The sequence below is a fragment of the Mastomys coucha genome, unplaced genomic scaffold (assembly GCF_008632895.1).
Source record: "Mastomys coucha isolate ucsf_1 unplaced genomic scaffold, UCSF_Mcou_1 pScaffold21, whole genome shotgun sequence".
Lineage (NCBI taxonomy): Eukaryota > Metazoa > Chordata > Mammalia > Rodentia > Muridae > Mastomys > Mastomys coucha.
The window spans coordinates 179,112,915-179,123,337 of record NW_022196904.1 but is presented as its reverse complement, the minus strand read 5'-3'; the positions used below and the strand labels follow the sequence as shown (position 1 = coordinate 179,123,337).

Here is a 10,423-nt window from a genome sequence, read left to right as displayed (position 1 = left end):
TCGAGTTTGCTTTTTACTTCAGGAACTCTTTCAGAGCAGAGCTAACGCCGAGGGTAGATTTCCTATAGGCAAGCAAAGCTTTCACACACACACACACACACACACACACACACACACACACACACACAGAGAGACACACATACACACCGTTTTATTCCTTAGACCTTTGGGAAATTTATTTAAAATAACAAGATAGAATACATCTGCCTTTGAGGCAGCTTGTGCACTGCCTGCAGGGTCCCCCAAAGTGCCTCTGAAAGCCGGCTGCAGAGCAGAGTTCAGAACTAGGCCTTATTTCACAGAGCAGGTCTATGCAAAGACAGGAGGCCCTGGAAGAAATGAGGAGCCTTTGGGTTTTTGTTTTGTTTTGTTTTGTTTTGTTTTTTTTGTTTTGTTTTTTTGTTTTTTTTTTGAAGAGTCTGTCTTGAAGCCAGAGCTCTTAGTCCTCTGAGCACATAGGACCTTTCCACAAAGGACAACCCCCTATCAAGACCCCATTGCACCACTGGGGACTTCCCCTCCTCTCCCAAACATGATGAAGAACACAGGCATCCCCACAACTGCTCCGCTGAAGGTCTCAGGACCATGTTTGCTGTACCTGCTAGCAAGGATGAGCTATGTAGGAATGTGAGCTTGGTTGTATTAGGGGAGAGCAGTATGTCCTCAAACGTCCGGGCCAGGGCCTGGGGAGATGGCTCAGTCAGTCAGTAAGGCCCCGGGCCAGGGCCTGGGGAGATGGCTCAGTCAGTAAGGCCTGGACCAGGGCCTGGGGAGATGGCTCAGTCAGTCAGTAAGGCCCCGGGCCAGGGCCTGGGGAGATGGCTCAGTCAGTAAGGCCCAGGCCAGGGCCTGGGGAGATGGCTCAGTCAGTCAGTAAGGCCCAGGCCAGGGCCTGGGGAGATGGCTCAGTCAGTAAGGCCTGGACCAGGGCCTAGGGAGATGGCTCAGTCAGTAAGGCGCTTGCCACACAAATACAGGATCTGAATTTAATCTCCAGAACGCACATGAATAGCCAACGCAGTAATGAGCACTTGTAATCTCTGAGAGACCTATAGATGAACCCCCAGGGCTTCCTCGCCTCACTGACCCATAAGATGCCCTGTCTCCAAAACAAGGTAGACCATTCCCACAGAGAGACTTCGATGTCCTGTGGCCTACACATACACACACCCTCTGCACTAGGGGGCTCTCATTACCCTAGGGATACTGAAAACAAACTTCTAAGGAAGAAAAGAGGTTTGTATAGCTCACCATTTAGAAAGCTCTAGGTTCCAGATCGGATGGCTTGTTTGACCTCTGGCAAGGATGGCACATTATAACGGGAACGCGTGGGAGCATCCGGGAGCAAACTGCCTTTGATCTGGGGGAAGAGCCAGGCTGAGGCTCTCGAGCTAACCTTTGTGAGAACTAACCAGAGTCCCATTAGAAACATCTTGATCTCCTTCAGGAACCCCTAATTTGGAGTTCTCTCACTAGACTTAACTTCTTAAAGTAGCCACAACACCATGCAAGCCTTCCAAAGCAAGAACCTTTGGCAGGTGTGGACTGGCAATACCACCATAGCTCCCTGGAAAAAGCTAGCACATTGATTCATTATCCAAGCTGTTGCCCAAATCACCCAGAGACCTTGGCCGGTTGCTTTGAACCTGCATGGTACTCATAATCTAATCTGAAGTGACCGTGTAAAGCTCTAAGCATCCCTCAGGTGGTACAATTGAGGAAAATCCTGATTCCTTTCAAGAAAACCCCAATGGGCTGTCTTCTTGAAAGACAGACCTGGGGGAGGCTGATCCCTTTGCCAGGGATTTATGGTTAGTGTGGTGCCAGCTAAACCACAGTTTTTCCCTAAGCACAGCTTCAGTCCCACAAGTAAGCAGGACAGCAGGGGTTGGGGGGTCCCGGGGGAGGCCCGATTCCTGGCAGGTTGGTACAGGTCTGAGAGCACTTACTGGGAGCCTGATACCTAAGTATCCGGCACTGCTCGAGATAGAAGTGAATAGGACCTTGGGAGGGAAATGCAAAATAGCCTTCCACGTTCTGTAGGAGACACCCTCTAAAAGGCCTGGGGTGGCCTGAAGGCGTGGCTCAGTTGGTAAAAGACCTGCCTAGCATTCGTGAAGCCCTGGGTTTGCTCCCCGATACCACATAAACTGGGTGTGATAGTATATACCTACGAAAACTGAAACCCTGTGCTGCTGGGGTCCAGCACACCCCTGTGTGGCCCTCACCATCCATGTCACAGAGAGCAGGAGCCTCGGCTCCACTGCAGGCTCCGATGACCTCACTCCATCAAAGAATCCACATTCTGTCTGCTTTCCCAGCTAAGAAATCCAAGAACCACTGATAGCCAGGTGGTTAGGGAAGACCTGGAGCAACTTGGAGATGGGTGGGCAGCCGCACTGCAGCAGCCCCTGCTGCGATCCCTCCCCACTTCTGCTCACACAGAGGTGAACTCCTAAAATGGATGCTTTTACTGTAACCTCCATTTTCCAGATGAGGAAACGAGACACAGAAGGGCCAAGTAACTTGACTCGGGCCCCATGGGAGTATACGTCAGTTAAGAGTCCACTCGGATCCGGAAGTAAGTATGTGTTTGTATATACTGAGACATCATGCAAGTTAAGACAGAGAAGGGCCTGTGAGGCCAAACCGTGGACATCTTGAATGCTAATCTAGAGTAAAATCGGAAGTCATGCTGTGAGCAGTGGTGAAGAGTTGACAACATTTTAATTACCTGATTTATCTACCTACGGCTATGGAGTAATGGATTATGTGCTCAGTGTGGTGTGAGGGGAGAGAGGTATGAGGCCAGCCTCCAGAGCAAGGCTGGCCTCAGCTGTGCCGTGGTCAGTAAATGAATGTCCAGGCTCTCTGAGGCTGTGATTCAGAACTTGTTCAGTCTAATCTCCGTCCCCTGGGAGAGCTGAGAGCCTGTTTGGTTTGGCCAAGTAGGGAGCCCCAGGCAGAGCCAAGAACCACTCACAGGGGGAAATACATATACCTGTTCCCCCTTTCTCTGCACCCTGCTTTGCCCTGCCCAGGGAGGGAAAGTTTTAAACCTAACTTTTCTCAGCGCCTTCTAAAGATAGTTGTTCTTTTAGCTAGTGTTCACACACACACACACACACACACACACATACACACATGCTTGGGTGCACACACATGCATGCTCATGTGCACACACATGCACACACAGCAATGCCATTATGAGTGTTTTAAACGGATAAATCACGTGACATACATGCTCTCGGGCTGACTCTCAACTCCATTCCCCAGATATCAATCACTCATTGTCTCTTGTGTCTCCTCCCAACTCTCCCCGACGTATGCATAGTACACGTATGAACGCCTTCCTTCTGCTCCTGTACACTTGACAGCACACCACCTAACTCTCCCTGACATCTTGGAGGACACTTCTCTGTACCTTGGTCTTTAACATGGCTGCTCACTGTCTCACTGTTTTCCCTTGTGCCCGAGTTGACTCGGCTCCCTTACTGAGGAGCCCTACCGTCTCGAATGCTTTTGGGGGTTTTTTCTCTTAGAAACAACGCTGAGGTGAACACGTCTGAGGGCTCAGCTTGTTCGGGCGAGCTTCCCTCTCCAAGTCGTTACTGTATTCTGTCCTGAAAGACTTGCTCTGTGTGTGCTCACTGCCAAGCATCTTCCCGTAGAAATAAGCAATCAGAAGGGATCTGGCCAGGCGAGTGAGTGGAGTCAGGCACTCCGAGGACATCTACACTGCAAGACAATGGCTCTGACCCAGAGAACTGGGCCTGTCAGAAAAGCCAATATGCTACAGGCTATCAGAGATCCCTAAAGAGTGTAAGTCGTTGGGAATAAAATTGGGGGGCTCTGAGAACAGCCCGACCAGCTTTGCCTGTGAGCTCTTAGCCATGAAGTTTTCTCATACTTGGGATAATGCAAGGCAAGTCCCCAAAGAAAATCTACTGCACTCAAGTTGTTCTGTCTTCCAAATACATGTGCTTAGTTCATCTGGGCACGGCTGGTTTGCTTCTACACAGTAGGAGGCTTTGCTTTAGGTGGGGAGTAGCATTTGCCAGCCCTCTGATGTCACTCGGTAGCGCCACAAAGAGAACAGAGAGTTAAAACTGTCAACGAATTATCTTGCAGCAAAACCGAACCGCATAAACCTCAGAGGTGTTTATAAACACAGCCCTTTCCTCCATGGGACAAAGGTCTTAGAGGTGCAAAGTGAGGGTTTGCAAGATGGCTGGGAAGGGGAGTCTGGAGGATTTAAGTCCGGCTGTTGTACTTTTGGTTTCTCTTGGGCTGATTTTATTTAAAATAGAAACAGAAAGTGAAGACCCACGTCTTGCTTCCCCCGTCTAGCCACCCTTGACCGAATTCACATCTGAATAGAAATGCTTCCTCCCAGCCTCATGACTTACACACCTCTGGAGGGCTGGCTGAGGGGAGAGTGTTTAGACAGAGCCCCTAAGAGACTGACTGCCCTTGCGCCTCTTCCAAGTGGTATAAATAATGCTGACTGGAGCTTCCGGAAGGCAGGGTGTAGAGGATGCAGATCAGTCAGTCCTAATGGGAGATGAGGAAGCAGCCGTTACAGACCCACCTTCCAGGAATCAGGGCCAAGCCAGACCACAGCAGATGCCCTAAGAACCAGGTTCTCCTGTCTCCACAGCTTCACCCAGTAAAGGGTCTAAGAAGCGCTCAGGAGCCACAGACATCCAGATGCACAGGAAGTGAAGGGAAGCAGGACCCTGGCAGCCTGCAGAAGTCACACACACCCAAAGGGCATCCAAGCCCAGAGGAGGCTGTAGTCCATCAGGGTGATCTCGCCCTGTGAGCACTTCTCTCCAGCCTATATTTCCAGGTTCTTCAAGCTTTGTAAATTACTGTGAAGCCACAAGAAAGCACCCACAGCTTTCTAACCCAGAGATATACCATCTCTGTACCAACAGTTTGGTCACAGGCTGGGGCCTCTCTAGATACCTGCAGAAGTAATCAGACCCGGCAGCCCTGGTAGAGACCACAGGAACGAACGATTCCCTTCTTCCAAGCACAGACTCCACAGTAGTTTGGGTACTATGGCAACGGGGCACCACATCCGGAACAGATGGTTCCACAGTCTGCCTGTCGCATGCCTGTCTTTTCTGGCAGGCCTGGTCACCTTGCCAAACAGGCCTGCCTCTCTCCCAACGGGCACGGGGTAGCACCTGGTAACTATTTATGTGGTGAAAAAGAAGCCCATAACCGACAGCTGGCAGAGCCAGCTGAGATGCAGGGAATAGGGAAGGCTGGTCTGGGCTAAGTCCAAAGCAGGGCACACGGCAGTCGGGGTGTCACGCTCGCTGTTGCCTGGCCTCTGGGCGTGGCTGGGGATGCAGAAAGGCTGGGAAGAGACAACAAAGCCAGAAGGGCCGATGAGGACACCCTGCATAAAGCAGCATGGGACAGTCCTCCTGCAGAGGAACCGGTGGCAGCAGCTTTCTGCCGAAGTCACCTGCTGGTAGACCAGCCATCTTTGGTGGCATGGCGCCGCCTGGTCAGGTTGATTGGTAGAGGGCCACAGAGAAGCCAATCCAGACCATCACTGCAAGGCAAGTTCCAGTACACCACGCTAATACCCAGGCCAACCTGGTGCAGAGATGGGAGATCTCCATCAGTTATCCTCCCGTGGTCCAGGATTAGGTTCTCACCAAGCAACCAGCAGCAACTGTTGAAACCAACAGCATCTGTGACGTGCATCCAGCAGTGACCTTTGCCTGTGAGTGGGATCAGAGGGGAGGGTGTTTTGGAGACAGGATGCTGGTTAATAAAACATTTTGGGAGACATCCGGAGCTCCAGCAACACCAGTGAGATCCTGACGTAGTTAGTCCAGGGTGATAAACGGGTGTTTCATTTCCTGCTTTAGAATTCTTTCCACTCACAAGACCCTTGGGTGTCTCCCAGATTCATGGCCAAAGTCTGAGTAGGAATGATACACGCGCCTACCCATATGGGCAGCAGCATTTCTTTGCTAAAAAAACGTATTCATCATAGAGATTCTTCCTTCCTTCCATTCCTTCTTTCTTTCCTTCTTTCCTTCTTTCTTTCTTCCTTTCCTCCCTTCTTCCTTCATCTCCTCCTCTCCCTCCTCCTCCCTCGCCTTTTTCTCCCCATTTTCTCAAGGTTTCTTCTCACCCAAGAAACCTTTGGAGAGTTCCAACCTACAGTGACAAACGTCTGTCAATCAGGCCCTTCACAGCAGCACTGTGACCAGTAATCTGGAAATCAAACTAGCCAGAGGCCAGGCAGCCAGGGTCACACTAGCTCCCAAAATGCACTTCTGCTTCTGTGCTAGGCACTTTCTAGAGAATCGTTAGAAGCTACAGGCTGCAGGAGTCAGACACATGATAGTTAGACTATATTTTACATGTCCATATTTATTAGGAACCGGAAAAAAAAAAGAACAAATCCACTGACCCCCAAGATGACCTATGATGCAGAGTCAGAATGACGAAACCCCTGGGCAATGCCTGGATTACTGTACGATTGGGCCACACAGCCCATAATCAAAAGCACAAGGGTTGTTCTGGAAATAGAGATTCAGGAAGCCCAGGAAAATGCTCTTATCAATGTGCAGAGCACATACGGCGGGGTCCTGCTTCATGGAGGCTATCCAGAGCCGTAGCATCGGGGTGTGATTCACACAGCTGCAAGACAGGAAAGGGACAGGGTTGGCAAAGGGGTCAATTACTACTCTGTAGATTACAAAGAAACAAAACTATGGGTTTCTTTGGGAAATGTGGTATGCTTGGCTATTATCCAGTGAGCCTGAGCTTTACTGAGGAAAAGGGCTTACGTGGAACCGTGTGTCCAACTGTTGACACTGTCACAGTGGCTTCTGTGAAATGACGGAACACTTATGAAGTGAGGCCGGGGAATTAAGCGTCTTCATTTCATGGCTGACTGACTGACAACCTCTCTAGTCAACAGTCTTAAGCCATTTGCAGATTTTACTTTTAGGGCTTTGAAAAAGACAGTAGCTTCCCAAGCATTTTAAAAATAGATTTAAAGCAAGCACGAACCCTTGAAACCCAGGTCTTTTCAAACATGGACAGGGGATTCGGGTCTAGGGTCTGACAGACGACATGCTAAGTGGGGGCAGCTGGTGGGCTGGAGGCCAGGACACTTGGTAGAGTCTTGCTAATCTGGGGCTCTCCACTCTGCCTCAGCAGGGGGTGGCTTTATATGTTACCTGTGTGCTTCACCCCCCAGGCCTGTGTCTGATCCAAAGAGCTACTTTCCAAATCCTAGAAGTGTCGGGCATGCCTGACATGGCTGCCTGGTATCTGAGGCAGCAGCACTACACATGGCCAATGTCACCTCTGAGCTTTGAGGAGGTAACAAAGCTTTAAATATCCCTGCCACGCTTGGCACTTGTATGATGCATGACTTCTACTTTGTTTATATCAAGAGTAACACAGGTGTTGCTTTGGAAACCTGGGTTTCAAAGGGTATTTCTATTTGGGGAGACATGAGATGGGACTCAGATATGTGGCATGTGCCGAGTGACTCAGCAGGCCCGTGTGTGTGTGTGTGTGTGTGTGTGTGTGTGTGTGTGTGTGTGTGTAGCCATGGAGGGAGCTACAGATTATCTTTCAAGTCTGTGGATACACAGGGGACAGTGATCTCTGAAGCATTGGGGGGGGGGGAGACTTTGCACTCAGGGTCTTTCTTAGCCATAGACATGTAGGTAACATGAATCTGTACTCAGTGGGAGAAGAACACAGGTATATTTGGACACGGAACCATGCATGAGTGGTACCCAGCCCTGAGTTTTGTTTCACAAACATCCCGAGACAGTCCACAGGGGAGTCAGTGGGACCCAGAGCTTCTCAACAATTGGCACTCATTGACTTTGCAATCACATAATCAGATGTCTTACTCAGCTAGTCCGTACACATCCAGGCGCTCAAACCAGGGCCAGACCAGGTAATCAATCATGGATATACAGTCTCCACCGAAGAAGGTAGTGTTCTGGTATTCAAGAATCTAGAAATATACACAGAACAACAGTCAGTTAATTTATACATTTGCTGACATGTGTTGCAGATGCTAAATATAAATATCATATTAATTACGGGGAAGGCGGACTAGCTTGCCAGTCTCCTATTTTCAAGAGACCACTTCTTCCCTCCCACAGTGCTCCCTCCCACGGTCCTCCCTCCAGCTCCCTCAGGGCCGGCCTGCCTTGACCGCATCCTGCTCTCTTTCTCTCTTCAATACTGAACAAAAAAAAGTGGCTCATTTACTGGAGAATCTGGAAAGAGCAACTCAGGAAGAGGTGGACTAGCCCTTCCCTTAGCCTAACACAGACTCCCCCAAGTCCGAGACTGTCTCCAGATCAGATGAGCTTGGAGCTAGGATGCCCTGCCTCAAGCCAACGCCTGCCCACTCCCCAGGGACATGAAAATGTGAGCTAGATGCTAAAATCCAGAAATTAGAAACTCCACTTGCTGGAGCTGCGACCTCATCTCCTACACACTCGTTATAGCTGAGGGGGTACTGCAGACCCCACTGGTCTTTCTTTTGCCTTCTCGGTGGCTTCGGAGCTAGGGCTAGCAAGATGGAGCGACACTCTTTAGTGAGTTTCCTTTCATCCCACATTTCCTTTACCATAATTTCTTCTTTTATTCAAATTCTTCAAGTTTCACGATATTCAATATCATTAACATTCTACCATAAAACAAAACTCTCCTTTCTCAAATCAAGCCACAGAGGTGGACTGTAAGGAAAACACACTTTCAGCAGACCATAGCCAGAGAGCCACAAGAAGGGACCTTCCAGGTTGTCTCGGCCGTGGTGTTTTCTCACAGCAACAGAAAAAAAAAGTAGCTAAGACAGAAGGGAAAGAACAGAGCAGAAGGCTCTCAACTACTGCCATGTTCTAGGACAGCCAAGGGCCATCCAAACTCTCAGAGGCCTGGGCCTTCCTCCTGTCACCCACAGAGGCGCACAAGCAGCCTCAGGCTTCTGCATCCATGGTTGCAGACTACTTCTGCCACTAGGCCTTGCTCGCCAGGATTGACGGTACCCTTAAAGCGTGAGCCAAAATAAGCCCCTCCTCCAAGGCGGTCCTTGTCACACATGTGGTCACAGCAGGGTGGAAGGGGACCAGTGTACAGGTCACTCTAGCACTCCTGCACTACAGAGTGACCTCCCCATAGATTCCTTTACAGCTTCCACCTGGTGACACCAGGCACCCTGGCCTGGCCTCCCTGGAGACTGGCAGCTGTCTTCAGGGTCTTCAACAGGAGCTCCCTTCTACAGAAACCAGGTTCCTCTCAGGAACGCAGTACTACCCCACACTCAGAGTCCCAGACACTGACGCAGGGAGAGCCCGCAAAGGGCAGTTGGGATTGGCAGAGTTCAGAAGAATCTACGTTAACATGTTCTGAGGTTGCAGGGACAGATCAGCAGACAGAGGTGCCTGTCATGCTGGTGTGAGACCTTATTTCAAATCCTAAAACCCCCCCCCCACACACAAAAAAAAAACAGTTCAAGCCAGATAGAGTAACAGGACCACCTGTGACCCCTGCACTCCTGTGCACACACAGGCTGAGGCATCTGGGAAAGCTCGTGGGTGACAACCTGACTAAGGCAGAGGAAAGCAAACAAGGTGGAGGTGAGATCAACACCCGAGGCTATCCTCTGATCACCACACCTGCCTGCTTATACACACACACACACACACACACACACACACACACACACACATTATACATACACATAATAATGAATAAAAATATAATAAGTAAGTAAAAATTTAAAAATGGTAATACAAGATGTGTTCTCTTCTCGCCAGTGACTGCAAAGGATGACGAGAGGTGTGCTAGGGAGCACCCAGTGAGTGACAACAGCAGGGGAGGACTATTCCGTGTGGTGAAGGTGCAAATCTCCACAAAGCCCTTCACTTCACGCTAGGGCTCCCCCTAGCGTGGTAAAGAAGGAATATCAGCAGGGAACACAAGTGGAAGAAGTGTGCGGGGCTCCCCCTGGTGGCCATCAATGGTGTGGACCAGCGGCCAACGCTCCCTTCTCTCAGTTAAAGAGGAGAAAAGAAAGAAACCTTGCGGCTTTTGAGAAAGAAGTGTTACAGAACTAGGGGAATCTACTTCTTGGGCCACATACCACTCCTATATTGGTAACAGAAGAGCTATTTCTAACAGCTAGTCCAGACTTCTTCAAACCAAGCATTCTAATAAGCCCAGTCTAAGATCTTCCACCCTTGCCTTACACTGACATCACTTAGCTCATCACCAGGGAATCCTTGGTCTCAGTGCTCAAGCAGTGCTGTCTCCTGCTGGACACTCTGTACTTGATGGAGGGGGGAAGAGTTCTTACGAGTTGAAGTCACCACACACACACACACACACACACACACGCACACATACACAC

At 49.9% G+C, this 10,423-nt stretch overlaps 1 protein-coding gene across 2 annotated transcripts in view; it reads right to left on the bottom strand.

The window, feature by feature from the left end:
* Positions 1-6,379: 6,379 nt before the first annotated feature.
* Positions 6,380-10,423, bottom strand: part of LOC116103975 (glutathione S-transferase omega-2) — a 19,258-nt gene continuing 15,214 nt past the window's right edge. For both annotated transcript variants that reach the window (XM_031390627.1, XM_031390628.1), the window contains exons 7-8: positions 7,911-8,017; positions 6,380-6,675 (exon numbers count right to left, since the gene is read on the bottom strand). In XM_031390627.1, coding sequence (XP_031246487.1) covers positions 6,504-6,675; positions 7,911-8,017 — 279 coding nt within the window. In that variant the 3' untranslated portion in view covers positions 6,380-6,503. The remainder of the gene's footprint in view (positions 6,676-7,910; positions 8,018-10,423) is intronic.